This window comes from Sander vitreus, chromosome 11 (genome assembly GCF_031162955.1).
Source record: "Sander vitreus isolate 19-12246 chromosome 11, sanVit1, whole genome shotgun sequence".
Classification (NCBI taxonomy): domain Eukaryota; kingdom Metazoa; phylum Chordata; class Actinopteri; order Perciformes; family Percidae; genus Sander; species Sander vitreus.
The window spans coordinates 24176911-24194800 of record NC_135865.1 but is presented as its reverse complement, the minus strand read 5'-3'; the positions used below and the strand labels follow the sequence as shown (position 1 = coordinate 24194800).

The 17890-nt window shown below is 40.2% G+C and overlaps 1 protein-coding gene across 4 annotated transcripts in view; it reads right to left on the bottom strand.

Moving 5' to 3' along the window:
* The window catches only part of LOC144525542 (mitogen-activated protein kinase kinase kinase kinase 4-like), a 105889-nt gene that overhangs the window by 3955 nt on the left and 84044 nt on the right, over positions 1 to 17890 (bottom strand). For all 4 annotated transcript variants that reach the window (XM_078262451.1, XM_078262454.1, XM_078262455.1 and 1 more), the window contains 14 exons: positions 17870 to 17890; positions 16384 to 16544; positions 16091 to 16188; positions 15140 to 15321; positions 13806 to 13923; positions 12917 to 13264; positions 11408 to 11522; positions 10338 to 10505; positions 9903 to 10046; positions 7368 to 7502; positions 4761 to 4861; positions 3685 to 3834; positions 1582 to 1741; positions 854 to 993 (listed from right to left, as the gene is read on the bottom strand). The exon at positions 17870 to 17890 is cut by the window's right edge and continues 89 nt beyond it. In XM_078262451.1, coding sequence (XP_078118577.1) covers positions 854 to 993; positions 1582 to 1741; positions 3685 to 3834; positions 4761 to 4861; positions 7368 to 7502; positions 9903 to 10046; positions 10338 to 10505; positions 11408 to 11522; positions 12917 to 13264; positions 13806 to 13923; positions 15140 to 15321; positions 16091 to 16188; positions 16384 to 16544; positions 17870 to 17890 — 2041 coding nt within the window. The remainder of the gene's footprint in view (positions 1 to 853; positions 994 to 1581; positions 1742 to 3684; positions 3835 to 4760; positions 4862 to 7367; positions 7503 to 9902; positions 10047 to 10337; positions 10506 to 11407; positions 11523 to 12916; positions 13265 to 13805; positions 13924 to 15139; positions 15322 to 16090; positions 16189 to 16383; positions 16545 to 17869) is intronic.

The window sequence follows — 17890 nt, the reverse complement described above, 5'->3', positions numbered from 1 at the left end:
AGGAGTTTGATTTACACAAAATAATTGCATGAATAAAATGATCTCCAGTGTTACATGCCTTAATAAATGAATGCAGCCATGTAAATTAGAAGGACCTCTCAAGTTTTTTTATATTACATTGCCCACTAATGACCAACAGCTTATTTCCCAAAACTATATTGGCTGAAATTGACTAAAAATGTCTTAGCTGAACAAACCTACTCAACAGATTAGTCAACTAATTGACTAAGAAAGGGCATACTTAAAAATGTTTCTGGAAAGAAAACCTATTCCCATATGCTGCAGTAATCATTTCCTGTACAAGCACAGCTAAAGAACCACAGAGAGAAGAACACATTTCCTCTCTCATTGGCCAGCAAAGTCAAAGGGAGAAGAAATATTAGAGCAGTTGAAGTTACTTCCACAGAGACTTTCGAGGACCTTGAGGAGTTTGACCTATAGTTACATCCGACAAGCTCTGAGTGGTAATTGCTGTGCGGTTTGGATGGTTAATAAGCCACTTAATAATAGAAATTGAAGGCGCCCCCTTTTTTTGTGGCAGATATAGCCATTTTCATGTTAAACAAAAAAGAGTAGCAGCATTATCTTAAAATCTATAATCTAATTCAATCTGAATGGCAAGGGGATATTTGAACTGGATCCATTGCGTCCTCTTAAATGCCCTACAGTGAGTCAAACATCGGGATCAAAAAACCAAAAAAAATCTCTTAATGTGTAGTGGATGGTTTAAACTTTTAACGTGTTGTGTTTTTGCCCCCAATCTCAGTTAAAGTCATTGATGCCAGTAATGAGTAACTAGTCCCACTTTACAGATGAGCTCAGAAGGTGTTGAAGGTATACATGGAGGTTTCACCTTGTCATTTCTTTCACAGAGGAACTTGAGTCTCTGGGCTCTCTTGTGCATGAAGACGCCGTCCAGATGGCCGGTCTCCACCGAGCGGATCTCTATGGCCTTCTCTCCCCAACCCATGATCTGGTTGGAACGAATGTACGCTACAAAGAGATATTTGAGTTAATCAATATACTGATTGCTCTAAAGCTCTCTCTGTGTGTGTGTGTGTGTGTGTGTGTGTGTGTTTGTGTTTAATGCAAGTGGCTTGTGTAAGCGAAACACATTAGCTGCGTGCATGTGTTAGCTATCAGGGATATATTAACCAATAAATAATGTATACAGTTAACATATTAGAGGAAGAAACAAACACATAGTAAAATTATTACATAATAGAAAATCAGCACTTTAATGTTTGCCATTGTTGCTTTGTTATTGTGTTGCTTTAAAACCCGAGGGTCTTGTCCTCTTTAAGAGGTCCCAAGATAACTCTGAGGGGGCCACGCAGGTCAGGAAAAAAGAAAAACACGTGACTAATTAGTATTTTTCCTCTTCCTTTTCTTATCGTTCTTTTTGTTTCCTGAAATGCTAAATGAGTTAACCTTTTTGGAACTGATTGATATGTTGCATGCGAGATGTGAAGAGGGTTGGCAAGTAGACATTACTTTACTTTAGGGAGTTGTGATGCATAGACAAATGTATGAAGAAAAACTGTAAGCTATGTGTTAGTGTAACTTTTGCCCCTGACTCACCCACTGAGGTTGGCATCTCCCCCCACTGCAGCACCACATCCTTGGTGATGCGTCCATAGGTGTTCACGTAAACACCCTCGTCCTCGTAGCACACCAGCAGCTCGATGCCGTCAGTGTTGGGCAAGATGATGATGGCGTGAGACTGAATACTAGTCTGGATCTGCAGGGACACATAACACCAACATGGTGTCTGCTGAGGACTTTCTTTGAGACCATTTTAGAAAATTATTTAACTGCACCATTGGCATCTATGATCAACTACAGCAGCAGAGCAATACACAAGACAACTGAAAATACATCTTTTCAAAATGTTGAATTTATATTAGGGCTGTCAAAATAACGCAGATTAATCCATTCCATATTGACATTTGACCCGGAGCCGTTCTAGCCACCATTCGACTGTAAAATGAAGGCGGGAGACGAGAATGTTCTGCCTGGATCATTAATTGGAACATTTACTACTAAAAATCTTCTTCCTGCCAACCCTGGCTACCGAAATCTGGTGCCACTGATATGTCTGCGCTTCTCTCTTATGCTCTGAAACACAAACACCGCTGCACGTGACGCTAGTTATGTAACAATCTGCAGCTGCCGTCGGAAAAACAACACAGACGGTGCGTTCAATAAAACTGGTAAACTACAGCCTCGTGGTGCATTTGAAGTTATTGTAAATGTCCAATTCCCATCTGGTTTTTGTCATTCAACAGCAATTTACTAGTGAAATAAGTTATTGTTATACATTATTATTAAATCATTTAATTTTGACCATATGGCCTTAGCAATAAACAAGCCGTTCTTTAATGTCACCGACTGTTGTTTAGTACCCTTCTTTTTTCTTTTCTTTTTTTACTTTCTTAAAAAGTATCGGTTCAGGCACCGTTAATTATGTATGCGATTAATTTCAATTAATTAATCACAGAGTATGTAATTAATTAGATACATTTTTTTAATCAATTGACAGCCCTAATTGATATTAATTAATGCCTGGAAACTTAAAAAGTTCATAATTCAGTGCTGCAAGAACACACTAATGTTAGCTAGCTAGCTAGCTAGCTAGCTAACTCAGCACAACACTGCTTGGAAATTATGACGGTTCTTTGTTCATAATGCATCTATTTGAACATAAAATAAAGGACAATTCCGGTGCAAAACGAACCTAGGGGTTAAATAACAGATGTGTACCCACTCGATCGCTCTCTGGGACATGTTTTCATGCTAATTGAATGTGTTTGGAGCTTGAAACAAGCTAGCGCGGACCGCTGATTAGCTTACAACGCTAGTATTCGGTTTTTGCGATTTGTTTTTACTTTCCCTGTGCCCCGAATACTAGCGTTGTAAGCTAATCAGCGGTCCGCGCTAGCTTGTTTCAAGCTCCAAACACATTAGATTAGCTAGCATGAAAACATGTCCCAGAGAGCGATCGAGTGGGTACATATCTGTTATTGACCCGTCCTTAAGATGATTAAAGGCAAGACGGAGGCTCACTGACATACTTTAAAATATATTTCAGCATTTTGTTAATCGCTAAAAATATAAGCAGGAGAATGTTATCATTGTAAAGTGTTCAAGCTAATGTCTTGCATTTATTCCACAAGATTTATGGATAAGCTCTTTGATTTATAATTATTAGATTATTTTCAAATGTCACTTACCCTGCTGTGCATGAACATAGCTGTTCCTCAATTTGTGTGTTTTCCATTTGAATGGTCAGCGGATGAGGCGGCTCACATTATTACATGACCTATAGGCTTTAGCTTCAATTTTGATGAAATTATTCTCTCATCGGTTGCATATTATGTTGTGGATATATCCCTCGAATGCATACTGCAGTCCCTTTTGTCTTGCTCTCTCAGATATTTCACCTGTTCGCCAAAAATTACTAATTATCTCCTTGGGAATGTCTGACACCGGTGCATACATACTGTAATAGACGTGCCAGACACGAAAGCTTGTCAGGCGTAGCAACAGTAACTAAGGAGGGCGGGACTTAGCGAAGAGTCAATTGTCTGAGAAACTTGACAAAATCTTGCCATTAAAGAACTGAAATATCATTTGAGGCACCAGCAAACATGTACGTGAGATATTATGCACGCATGTTCTTACGTGTGTAGGCAGGTAGATGTCATAGACAGCCCCAGAGTCGACATCCACTGCGTGGAAGCCTGAAGATGAGCCGTAGATAACCTTTAACCTCTGACCCTCCTCCACAGTCAGGTCCACCAGCAGGGGCTTGTGCACCAGGTCACCGAAAGACTAAAGCACACAGGTCAGAAAAACAGTTTTTCTCCCTCTTGTTTAGCCAGCCAGCAGAAGCTTGAGCCTCAGATTAGTAAATATTTGCCTGGGTGGAGGTTATCAATGTTGACAGCAAGCTGTACAAACAGTTTTTCTATTATTCTGTAGTTTAATCAACACATGAATAATGCAACTGTGAATTTAATTGCTGACCCATTTTAAACCTTGGCTTCAACATGCATTCTGGATAATAAAACAGCACAAAGAAAATACATAAATTCAAGTGTAAATACATCGCAGACACAATAAAGTTTAAATTCACTGAAACAACTTTAGAGATGTAAAACTGTTTGTCATCATTAAAGGCCAATTCCGGCGTAAAATGAACCTAGGGGTTAATAACATGTGTACCTAGTCGAACGTTCTCTGGGATTTGTTTTCATGCTAATCGAGTGCGTCTCTAGCTTTTAACAACCACGGACGCTGTGTTTGAGCTAGGTTACTGGTTACACGGCGTTCGTGATTTGATTGCTCATGACTGTTTTCCAAGATGGCGGCCGAATGTAAAAACCAACGCTACTGTCTTTATAATCTATCTTTTTAATTAACTGTCTGTACAGTTACAACGTTCTCAATGCTTCAGTTTACATGTAGGGACCCTCATTATGCTACCGTTTAAGTGTGGTGCTATTTTGAGCCTTGTTAGTGGTATAAAATAGTGGCCCGAAAGCTAGCGTTTAGCGGCTAACCACCGGTTTTGCGGTAGCTTGTTAAAAGCTAGAGACTCATTCGATTAGCATGAAAACATGTCCCAGAGAACGTTCGACTAGGCACACATATGTTATTAACCCCTAGGTTAATTTTACGCTGGAATTGTCCTTTAACAACAAAGGATAAGTTCACACATGCCTCAGCTAACAAGCTACACCAGTTGATTGACTCACCTTGAAGGCCATGAACTTGTGGTAAGGCTTGGGTGCCCAGGCATAGACCTCCACTGAGTTCTTCAAAGCCAGAACTAAGAATTTGATCCTCTCATATTTCACTGGGGAACAAAAATCCAAACACAATATTAGCACAACACAAAAGAGTATAATTGGCATCAGGGTCGTAAACCAGCATCAGCTGAACACTACTGCCGTTGTTGACTCCCCTAGCTACTTTGGTAGTTTATCCACCATCATTTTCATCAACTCCTCATCTCATCTTGTGATGTGATGTCCTTATTCGTTAACGGAGTTTCACTTTGCAAAAGCAAATTGATTGAATGATGTTCATTTGGATTTCGTGACCCCATACATGATTAGGTGATTTCCTTTCCTGCTGCAATATTCAGTGCACAGAAAAATTAGAAGTCCCTACAAGTCAAGAAGAAAAACCGTAAATGCTCCAACTACAGAATGCTTCCATTGCATTAATTTTAATAGTCTTATTTTTTTCTGGATTGTTACCAAAAACATTTAAAAAGAAACTGATTCCTTCATGCCATATAATCTTATTTTATAATTCTCTCAAACACAGCTTGTGCATAGCAGTATCTTGTTCTAGGGTATCAATGATTAATTTACTGTACACTGTTAATATGAGAGGATTTAAAGGAAAAGAAAGGGTTCAACTTAGGGCTGTCAAAATAATGCGTTAATTTCGATTAATTAATCTAAGAAAAAAACGCGTTAAAAAAAATAACGCAGATTAATCCATTCCATATTGACGTTTGACCCGGAGCCGTTCTAGCCCCATTGGACTGTAAAATGAAGGAGGGAGACGAGAATGTTGGATTATTAACTGGAACATTTACTTGTAAAAATCTTCTTCCTGCCAACCCTGGCTACCAAAATCTGGTGCCACTGATATGTCTGCGCTTCTCTCTGATGCTCTGAAGACGATACAGGCAACAGAAACATCGCTGCATGTGACGCTAGTTAACACTATACTCGACAGCAGCTAACGTTAGCCTACCGCTAGCTAGTAGCTGGATTAAACACGGTTAAAATGCTGACAGCTAACGCTAAACGGTGTAAAGTGTGACTGTGTTTTACTGTAGAGGATTCAACACCGGTATGTAACAATCTGCAGCTGCCGTCGGAGAAACAACACAGACGGTGCGTTCAATGAAACTGGTAAACTACAGCCTCGTGGTGCATTTGAAGTTATTGTAAATGTCCTTTACCATCTGGTGGTTGTTTTTGTCGTTCAACAGCAATTTACTAGTGAAATAAATTATTGTTGTACATTATTATTAAATCATTTAATTTTGACCATATGGTCTTAGCAATAAACAAGCCGTTCTTTAATGTCACCGACTGTTGTTTAGTACCCTTTTTTTTCTTTTCTTTTTTTACTTTCTTAAAAAGTATCGGTTCAGGCACCGTTAATTATGTATGCGATTAATTTCGATTAATTAATCACAGAGTATGTAATTAATTAGATTAAATTTTTTTAGCGATTGACAGCCCTAGTTCAACTAATAGCCTAATAACTTTAAAAATGTATATTAGTTTTCAAAAAGTCCCTACATTGCTCCTCCTTGACCAAACATCTGTACAAGAGGAGTTTTGAGAATCATTCAATTGAAGACGTTATAATTGAAGAGTTTAGTATTTCTAATGTGCAGTAAAACTCAACCAAGATCTATCAGTGAGTGACAGTCACAGAAAAGTGTGCAGAGTTTTGACATTTTGTCAGTTTTCACAGATAATTTTTTTCTTTGGAATGTCCTGTACTTTCCACAAGTGTTGTTCAAACTCTGTCAGCTGTGATTCAAAATGTTTTAATCTGACAAGAAATCGATGGACATGCATGAAATACAACTGGAAATGAATTTCCCGATTGACAGCTCTGATCAACGTTGAGGGATTTCCAACAGGAAGTGCTGGTCTTTGCTCAGTAGTACTACCATTAGGACATTCTGAACTTTAGATCAGACATCAGACATCTCCTCGGTCATCCTTACCACAATATTACTTAATCAAGGGCTTTCTTTCCTAGACTTTACTTCCATCCATTATCTGTGGCATGCATGTCTAGTATGCCTGCACTCACTCTTGTATCTACACTGAGTTTGTAAAGTTTGTAAACTTAAAGAGTCCCCCATTTGAATCCAGATGTAACTGGGTTTAATTCTGATGGGAAACATGCACTCATAACAAAGCAGGGACAGTTAGCTGACCATTGTTTTCAAGCTAAAAAGACGACATTTCAAAATAAAAACAATCAGATGGATTAGTGATGAATGATAAAGGCAACGGTTAAACAATAAACAAACTGAACCCTCTCAAGGCTTAATGCTTAAAATGATTGCCTTCATTTGATAGTTAACAGCAGAGACAGACAGAAGAAATGGAAAGAAAGAGAAGGGGACATGACATGAAAGAAAGATTCTTAGCCAGAACTGAACCAGGAGGTTGCCAATAATGGTATGCATCTTAGGCCACAGGGATGCCCAAACATAACCATATCAGGCCTTCATCCAATTCACCATTTGCATTATATGTGCTCATACATCAAAATAATATTGCTGTTTATTAAAAGGTTGTGAGTATGTGACCTACCAACATTGTAGTGGACACAGCCCTCCAGGTCTCCTACGGTGGTCCAACCCTGTTTCTTCTCCACCTCAGGGTCATTGTGCAGGATCTTGTTCCTCAGCCAGGACAGGTAGTACACACGGAGCTTGTTCTTCTTACCTGTTGTAGATTGAGAAAGGTGAAATTGAGTTAAAGCAATACTAGAGAACTTTTTCTGCTTCGGTCCCCCTACAGGTTGGAAGCGGAATTGGCCATTACATTACATTATGCAAGTTTGCCAGATCGAATGAGACAACCTGTAGGGGGGACCAAAGCGGGAAAAGTTCTCAAGTGTTGCTTTAATATCTACTTTATCAACAAACTTAACTCCTGCTTCCTTTTAATCTTTTGTAGAATTGTTCTATTGGCCCCTTATTCCTGAATCACATATTGGGCACACTCACTAAACTAGCGCCACTGTAGGTAGTGTCTTCTGACAATCAGTCAAGTCAAAAGAAATTCTGTAAGGATAGGACCATAAAAAGAGTACACTTTCTTCATGCATTCTTGCGTTGGGATTTCGTGCAGCTGTTTATCACAGAGGCAGCCTGCCCCTGGTCCCCTGCAACTGCTTCCACTGTGCACAACATTGTGCATTTTTAGGAAATTGATGACACTGATGCCTTAAATCTTATTGTTGAGGCTTTTGTTTAGAGTGTATCCTAGTAATCTGATCACAAAAGATGAGATGCTGTCAGGATGTGGCGTATTTTTTACATGTCGGCACCACAACCACGTTTCATGAAAGGAAATTGACACATGTTGTTCTGTGGCATTTACTTCCATCATGGAAAGCTCAAGTGTGTCAGAGTTACATATTGTACACACATAATGGTCTCAACCAGCTGAGATTTACTCAACATCCGTTTAGCTCAAAAATATCTCTGTTGTGACACACTGACTACACAGCCTTTGTGTGTGAAATTGAGAAAGAGAAGTAAGAACGTGGATGCACTTTCAATCTGAGAAATCTTGGAACTTGTGTGTGTAAAAATATTTATGCAACAAGAGATGCAGACACGCACAATTTGTCTGAGAATGTGTCAGATGAACCAGGTTTTAGTGTGTATTTGCAGGTGTGTGTGGTCGTGTGTGCAAATGCCAGAAGGAGTAGTTGACCAGACAAAACATCACCATCACAGTGCATTATGAGCAAACGAAGCAGGATAAACAGAAGTGAAACTGTTTTTCATTTTCATAATTAACTATATGTGCACTTATTTGTATGCACAAGCATCTGCATGCAGGATTTGTATACATTTTCATTGTAATAGCATAGGGTTGGGCGGTAATACCGCTGGGACTAAAAATAGCAACGGTATCAGTTTCAATACCGTCATTAAAAAAAATGCAATGCACTTATATAGGAGACAAGGATCAAATATTAAATTGTGGTGACCCACAAGTAAGACTGAAAGAGACATTCACCAAGGTACTGTACCTTAAAGGGAGAGGTGTTATGATATACGAGTTCCGGGTTAACGGCTGAATTATGTCAAACAACGACGGTGGTGAAAATGCTGTTGCTGCGGTGGCGCCGGCCGCTGCTAATGTCGGTGCTATCTATGCGGCCACCATGAAGTTACCAGACTTTTGGCAGCACAACCCACGGCCGTGGTTTCAGAACATCGAGGCCCAGTTCCAGCTGAGAGGAATAACACAGGACGTTACAAAAGTATTTCCACGTGGTATCGGCCTTAGATGCCTCAACAACAGCCAGGGCTATGGCGCTGTTAGAGGCTCCTCCGGCTAACGGCAAGTACGACGCACTCAAAACATTCCTGTTGGAACTCTTTGAACTGTCGGAGCTGGAGAAAGCAGACCACCTGCTGTCCCTGAACGGCCTTGGCGACAGCAAGCCGTCCGAGTTAATGGAGAGGATGGTGGCTGTGCTGGGCGCGGCGGATCCCTCATTCCTCTTCGCCCACATTTTCCTGCAGCAGCTTGCAGCACCCGTGCGCACCGCACTGGCCTTCTCCCCCCTCTCTTCCTCCAGAGACTATCGGGCGCTGACTGTGGAGGCAGACAGGATTTTCCTCGCCAAACGGCAGCAGTTTGTCTACACGCTGCTGCCCCCCCCAGCACACGTCTGCCCCGCTTGCACTCCACAAAATATAATTTATGTAATTATGTGTGGTTGTCATCACGTGACAGTGTGGAGGAGAAAGTAGTTTTTTGTAAGTTGTTATGTTATTATTGTTTCAGTATTAGTGTTTGGTATTCAGTTTCTGAACGGTGCACAAGCCAACAGTTTGGTGACGCCGTCTGAGCCTGATGTCATAATTTTTAATTAGTCATGGTAATACCGTATACCGCGGTAAAATAGGGAGGAGGTTTGACGGTATCAAAATTTGGGTACCGCCCAACCCTATAATAGCATCTGTGTGTGTGTGTGTGTGTGTGTCTCAATCTCATTGATCTATTCTTCATCCCAGTGAGACTAATTTGTCTGCATGAAGTGTAATAAACTTTCTTCTTTACATCTTTAAAATATGTGTGCATGCTCTTGTGTGCGGGTACCTGATATAGTGACCAGGACGTTGAGTCCCTCCAGGACGTCCATCTGCTGAAAGCGCCGTCGGTTGATCAGAGGGTAGACTTTCCCCTGACCACTGCGATCCAACAGCATCAGACCACTCTCTGTGCCCACCAACAGGTTTACTCCTACACACACACACACACACACACACACACACACACACACACACGAGAACACCAACACTGAAAAACAGCTGGAAACACTGTATCCAATCTGGTCAGCCAGATGCAGTATGTAGCTTTATCAGGACTTTGCTGCCACCAGGTGGTGAAGACTTTTTTTAAATATGACATCTAAGAAAAACACTCAACAAAGGTAATTTTAAAAGGTAATGTTAAACCTGTAAAAAAAAAAAAAAATTAAAATTTTAAAATTAAAAAATTAAAACTAACTTATCATTGCAATCTATATCTTACCCCATAGTGCAGCACACAGGATCTCAGAGTTGAACCTCTTCTTGTATTTGCGGATCTCTGGCGTGTCGCTCTGCGGGCGAGTGTTGACCGGGTTAACGTTGACCACGGAGCCTTTCCGAGATGGGTCGGCCCTCAGCGCCTCTGCTAGCCGGGCGTCGTTCCCGTAGCCTAAAAGGTCAAAGGGAAGGGCTTAGGTAGGACGGTGTAGGATGTAGAATTTACCGGGCAGGGTGGGGGTCAGTCAAATGGTCAACATTAGAAAGGTGGATGGATCTCCTTCGTTTGCCACGTATTATTATTAATAATTACTTCATATTATTAATAATAATAATTATATTATTGCATCATATTATCATGGTATCTGTGTCAGAAAGTGAACCATTCTTCTCTCTGCCTCTCTTAAGTTGCCAGCTGGACTTAAAACATCTGTAGGAAAATCTAAACTCATCAAATCAGTGATTAAATGCAGACTGAACAATCTTAAAGAGGTCAATGGCTGGTCACCAGCTGCATCAGGTGAGGTAATGGATCAGCATACCAAAGTCCTTAAGGCTGGAAAGATCTGGCCTTGATGATGGCCGATCCTCTGAGGGATGATGGGAACAGGACTGCCTTGATAAGAACGCTTTGTTTAAGAGCTGTAACACCTCCAAAGTTCAATCTACTGGGGGCAGTTTGCAACAATCAACACTACTGTACTATATGTAAAGTGTCCTAAGATAACATCTTTGAATATTGTGTGAGAACTGAATTAAAGCAACAATAAATAAAGCAAAAAATGCTGTTGCCCACCCTAACTGTCCTAGTTTTATTAACTTCTGATTTTTTAAAACTTAATGTTCCTGAGCCTGAAGTACAAATGGAAAGCTGCTCAACATACTAAAAGGACCTTTTGTAGTTCCTAAAATTCGTAGCTCCTGAATTTTTGGTTCCTCCAGTTGCTGGAACTTTGGATGGAAAGGCCTATGGAGGCCTGGGATAAAAGTTATAAATAAGTACCTAAAACTCTTGTGGCTGTGAACCTTTTCACATCAGATTTTTCCCAGCAGTCAAAGGGGGACGGGACTTACCAATGTTGTTAAGGGCGCTGCCGGTGGATGGAGAGACTTGAAGGAGGCGTGGGTCGATGAACGGAGTGAAGGAGGAGGAAGACTTGTGTTTCTGCATGTTGTTACTAGACTGGCTCTACAGTGAGATAAAATAAGATTTAGTGATTTAGCCAGAATATCACAACTCTGAATGTGCTATTTTTTACAGATCAAAAATGTATCTACAGCACCAGATGCCTACAAATAAAAATGAATGTAAACAATTAACAAGATAATGTCGTCAAACAAGCAGGCAAACTGAGGTACTTCTGTATGTGTTGCATGCAAATACAATGGGCATTCAATTCGGAGGGTGAAACTATAAATACTGAGGAAAAAGGCAAAACCAATGCTGGATGGTAAAACATATGGAGTGCTGTTTGCAAAACGAACAAAAGGGGGAAACAAAAATGCAGTTAAAAAAAAAAAAAAAGTATTTCCATGGGAAACATACTTGCCGTTGTGCTCCTAACTGCCCTGTTCGCTATGATCTATTGTCTGGGGAATGTGAGAATATGACTCGTTTGCTGAAAATAGGCAACATCAAGGAATAAAATGTTTGGGGGAACGTTTGTGAGGACGCTTTAGTGAAAAAGCTCTAAACCAGAGATAACATGTCTGTTGTGATCATGAATACAAAACTCACTGAGAAACAAAGGGACTACAGCTGGAAGTAAGTTTGTAATTTTTTTTAAATAAAAGTACCTACAAATACATACAATAAACTCAACGGGGTGTTCACAGGGCAAAACAATCAGCTTTGTCCTACAATCATACTTCCAAATTATCCTTAAAATGCAGATATTCACCAACACCACCATACTCTTTAGAAAGTTTGTCAGTAGAGAGAACAAAGCAAAACAAGAAATGGTGAAGGGGCCATATAGGGCTAGAGAAGGATCACCAGTGCCAATGGTGACCAGCAGATGGCAGCTTACATGTGGCTGTTAGGGAAGCTCTGAACTTACACATTTGTGCTGCCTTATTAGCAGGTATTTAGCTAAACTAGTTTATACTCTACTGCAGAGATCTTCAACAGTGGGTCTGGGACCCCTAAGGGGTCCTCAAAGTCAATTAAAGCCAAATTATATTAGGTAAGGTAGTCACTAAGGTAGCCATCCAGAGATATAGTTAATCCTAAGGATTCACTGGGCCACATGTATGTGTAACATTAAAAAATGATTTATAAAATCATGCCACAACAATTTTTTTAATAGCTTAGTATTCTATGCACTAAAAATGTATTTATAAAGGCTTTAGGCTGCCCTTCACCCAGTTTAATATGCAACTTAATTTTATACAATATTAGTAGTAGGGTGTCCCTGATCCGTCTCTCTTTCAGCTAAGGGGTCCTTTGGTTTAAAAAAACGTTGAAGACCTGTGTTCCTAATTATGGCAGGCCATGATGATTTCGACCTCTCTTTGCTCCTCCTATTCATGATTACACAAGAAATGGCAAGCGGGTGTCCACGTTGGGGCTGGGCGACATACCTCTATGAGGATGCTGAGCTTGTCCAGGGGACTCTGAGGGGACATGGTGGAGGGGCTGGCAAGGCTGGAAGAGGAAGGGGAGTTGGATGCAGAGGAGGAGGGGGAGGAATGGTGGCTCTGCTGGATCAGGTCTGGGAGGTGGTGGATGCGTCCAGCAAAGCCATTCCTGTCCGAGTGCTGTGGTGGGTGATGGTGGTGGTGGTGATGATGATGATGGGGGCTGGGGGTGTGGTGGCCAAGGCCCGGGCCCGATACCGAGCCAGGACTTGGGGCAAAGCCTGCAAGCAGCCCGGGGGTTTGAGCTTGGCCCGGGCCGGGGCTCGGACGCTTTCTGTTGTCACCTGCACTCTGGAAGTAGAAAGAGGGGTAGACGACTGTGGGTCTAGATGTGTTCCTGATGAGTTCAGGGGAAGGGAAGGTGTTAGCTAGAGCAAAGGGCAAACTACAGTGGCTACTCTACAGGCGGAAATAAAACTCTTGTTAGCAGTCAAGATAATATGGTAATTTTCTGGTGTTTATTGGTACTAAATGTAAGTGATGCTGTAACTTTTCAAAGTCTAAATGGATAGAAAATGTAACAAAACCTGAATAAATGTTTATCAATATAATAAATCCCCATTATTGAATTATCTACTGGTCTTTATGTAGGCATAATTCAACTATTTGAGGTTTTATACCCAATCTACGCTTCTACCCTTTGTAGCACTCACTACTGGCCAAAATGTATACCAAAACAGAATATGTTTCAACACAACATACAAACAAAATGGAAAAAACACTTGGGGTATAAATGAAAAAAATACACAACTGAACAACTTAAAGTATGTGGTAGATGATTGGTGTGTTTGTCTTTTTTTCTTTTTTTTTCTTCTTTTTTTCCAGCCAGTACCTGTCTGACGATCAGTGTGCTGTCTTTGCAAGGCGTTGAGCCTGCATCACTCTCGCCTTCATCATGAACGATCATGGTTTTCACTGACTCTGTTTCACCATTACTCAGCCTAGAAGAACTGCAGGAGAGAAGGAGAGCTATTCAACACAAGCATTCTGTTTCGGCAGAAAATAATTCTGTGAATGCTGATTCAGCAGCATTCACAGTAATGTTTTCAGATTCTTCCGGAAGATTTTCGGTCACCTACTACTTCTGCATACTTTCAGCTACAAAAACCATTAAAATATCAAAATGTTCATCTCTTGCTTGTATTCAACTTTTCTCCACCATTTATAATTTTTAAAATATTAAGCTTTTTTTCTTTTTACATTGAATGTCAATGGAGCAATCTTTAAATCCTCTTCAGGCTTCTTACACTTCTAAATGCTACCGCTCCCACATACCTTCAACTACAGACGTCATACAAACTTTAAACTATTTACAAAACCTTATGCTATTAGAAAATGATTCAGCTTTTTGATATCTTTTACAGTTTTTGTGTTATCACTATTTAAGTTTTTGGACAAACTATAGTGTGACTTTTTTCTACATACCATAACATGACTTTTTAATGGCTTTTTTCGACATACTATTACTGTTTTCAACGTGAATTCTTTGGTGGCACCCTGGCTCAGTGTTTAGCACAGCTGCCAACAGGCAACCAGCAAGTAGTCTCTGCAGACTCTGACCCAAGTTCGATACCCAGTCCAGGCTGGCACTTTTCGTGACGTTTTGTTTTGACATGCAATACTATGACTTTCTCGACATACTACACTTTGACTTTTAAATGGCTTTCTTTGACATATTATACTATGACTTTGGTATCACTTTTTTCGACATACTATACTGTGACTTTTTGTTTTTAGGATTTTGTTGGTGCATTTTAGGCCTTTATTTGATAGGACAGCTTAGACATGAAAGAGGATAGAGAGGGGGAATGACATGCAGCAAAGGGCCGTAGGTTAGAATTGAACTGGCGGCTGCTGCAGCAAGGACTGAGCCTTTATCGCTTTTCGACATACTATACTTTGACTCTTTTCAACATTCTATACTATAACTTTTTTCGATATACTATGACTTTTGTTTGACAAACTATACTATGACAATTTTGGATTTACTATACTGCCATGCTATACTATGACTTTTTTTTCAACATTCTATACAGTGACTTTTTTCAACATACTATATTATGACTTTTTTATCACTTTTTGGACATTTTGTTGTCACAGACTGCTTCATGTTACAGTGTCTATACTAAGTGTGTATGAGACCAGAAGTTAAAGTTGTGTACATACACAGCTTTGGAGTCCTCCGGGCCAGAGGTTGACTCTTCGCCTGCCTCCTGGTCTACCTCTTCATCGTCATCTTCATCAGTGGTGTCTGAATCTTCACCACTGGAGGATGAATAATCTGTCACCTTATTTGGGGGGCGAACGTCATCCACTGCACGTAGCTCTTTGGCCAGAGCCGTCAGGTCCTAATGGAGGTGAAAGGTAAAAACCTGCGTCAAATGTCATTGTATCTCATGGTTTTCTATTTTTCTCCCTCTGTTGGATTTTTTTCCAGTCATCTGGGCATTTTATATACGAGGTGTTAGCTAGGATGTCATAAGATTTCCGTTAATCTTCCGTTGAAAAAAATAAAGTCGGAAACAGAAAGCTGCAGGAGAGGAAGAGTGGTTATAGAGGTACGCCAGCCAATGAGAAGCCAACGTGAGAGCAGCAAAGCCAAGAGATGAAGCGAGGAACGAAACATCGTACAGCTGATGCTCTTGAAGCTACTGTAGGTAAGGTTAGTGAATTAATTTGAATAATGAGACAATTATTAGAGCTGCAAAGATGAAAAAGTATAACAGTATACTTAGGTTAGAGGAGGCATGAGTTAAGATGGCCACCGCTTAGGCAGAAAGACCAGTGGAGAGAAAGCAAGCGATAAGTGAAGAAAACCCTTCAGCCAGTGAGCGCAATCCAAAGATGAAACAACCATTTCACAAAGTCTTATCACTTCACTCTATAGGATGATGTGCAGGTTACATGACACAGTCCAAATGAGCCAGTTTATTATCATTCACACAAGGAGAAAAATCTCCCATCAGGCCACGCTAAATCATCACGCAAACTCCAGCTTTCAAACAAACCCAAAGCGTCATACCATCATGTAATCATGACTATACACACACAGAGTTCTAGATCTATCCCAGCTAGCGAGCTACAGTACTGGCTAGTCGGCTTTGAGTCAACTCTCACCGCTGGTCTGTTTGGCCTGACCAAGTCCTTCCTCTCCTCTGGTTTTTTCCCAGCATTCTCTGGCCGTTGGAGGGGCGAACCCTCTGATTTGGAGGAGGCTGAAGGAGGTGGAGGTGAAAAGTTCAGTTTATTCTAAAAAGTGATGAAAAAATCCAAATGTGTATGCATGTTTTGTGTAGCTCCTTAACTAAAGTGGAATTTACTTAGCACAACATTTTTATGGTGCAATTTTAGTTATATTGTCCACCTCCTGTATGTTTCTTAGTGCGGATTTGAAGTGTGTGTGGACTCACAGCGGGCCCTGAATCTTTCTCCAGAGCCGCAGTGAGAACCGGGCTTAGAGCTTGAGTTACTGGAGCTGCTGGAGGAACTGGAGCCTCCGCTGCCACTGTTACAGGTTGGTCTAGGAACCAGTTTCTCCACTCGCTCCCACAGCAGCCGAGGCTCCGCAGCACTGTAGGGCCAACAAACACCGGAGTCAAGAAAGTCAGAGATGAAGCCATTGTAGAGATAACGACTTTTAACTTGGTAGGGTTGCAGAAGCGCTGTTGCACCAGTGACTGTACTATGTAATCAGATTTTTAAAAAGTGGGTAGGTTCTGTATTCTGACAGAAACTGATATTTTCATGCTGTTAATAGCGAATATTTTGGGCTGATATTAAAATCTTCCTGGCTTGTTGTTCAGAACGTCCCTAAATTATTTTAAAGTGAAGCAAAAATTGAGAGCCAGTACGAAAGAGCTCAGGAAATTAATAATATTAACAAATAGCAGAATAACCAAATATTTTGTTTAACATAAAAACCTACTTAATAATGTCAATAGATTATATTTAAAGTCTATGATGAGGAATACAAATATGCTAAATAAGTAATAGTACAGTAAGAACAGAGTATATGTTCTTGAGATAAAATTAAATACAGCACCACAGGGTGAGAGATGACACATAGAGAATCTCATGAGATGTTTTGTGGTTTGCAAATCGAAAACTGTATCACAAGATTAGATAGCTAGCACTAGTACATAAACCCTCCCACACAACTCCATAAACAAGGACTATAGCAGCACAGACAGACAGTGAAGGCGATCCTGTGTGTGAGTTAAATCTATCTCCAAACAAGGCAAGCGTTTGTTTTGCAGAGTCATTGAGAAAGTCATTCTTTTTCATGTATTTTTAATAGCATAGTTGAAAACAGCAGCCTGGTTTCATACTGCTTCACAGCACTCAGACCTTTCTCCTGAAGGCTGCCTGCAAATAACTTTCTTTGACAAATTTAAATTTTGCTTTAGTTCCTGAAGGTTTCATTGTGTCAGAGCCCTGGACTGATTCAGCTCCAATAAAACATTAAAACTGTAAACATATAGTAGTTGCACTTATTCTCCTCTAACGATGCAACCAGCGGAGTCCCACAAGGCAATAATCAGGGCCCAGTTATACTCCAATAAACTCTCTTTTTTCATATGTAATGTTATGCAAGTTTTATGTTACAGACTGTATTGTTTGAACAGTACATGTATTAATCAGAACTACCAATGAATGTACATATTTAATAAGATATTTCAAATATACTGATTTGTTTTGTATCTCTTATCAACGCATATGCCAAACCATTTATATTTTCATCAAATAGTTATTTATAAATTTTATACAGTGTTATTTTTTTTAATAATTCCAATGATATCCTTTATAATCAAACATACATCAGGCATTTACACCATACAAACTCCAATTTCCAAAGAAACACAGAATCATACAAATCAGAGGGGTATGTCAGTTTACCTGGCAGAGGGGCGGTGCACA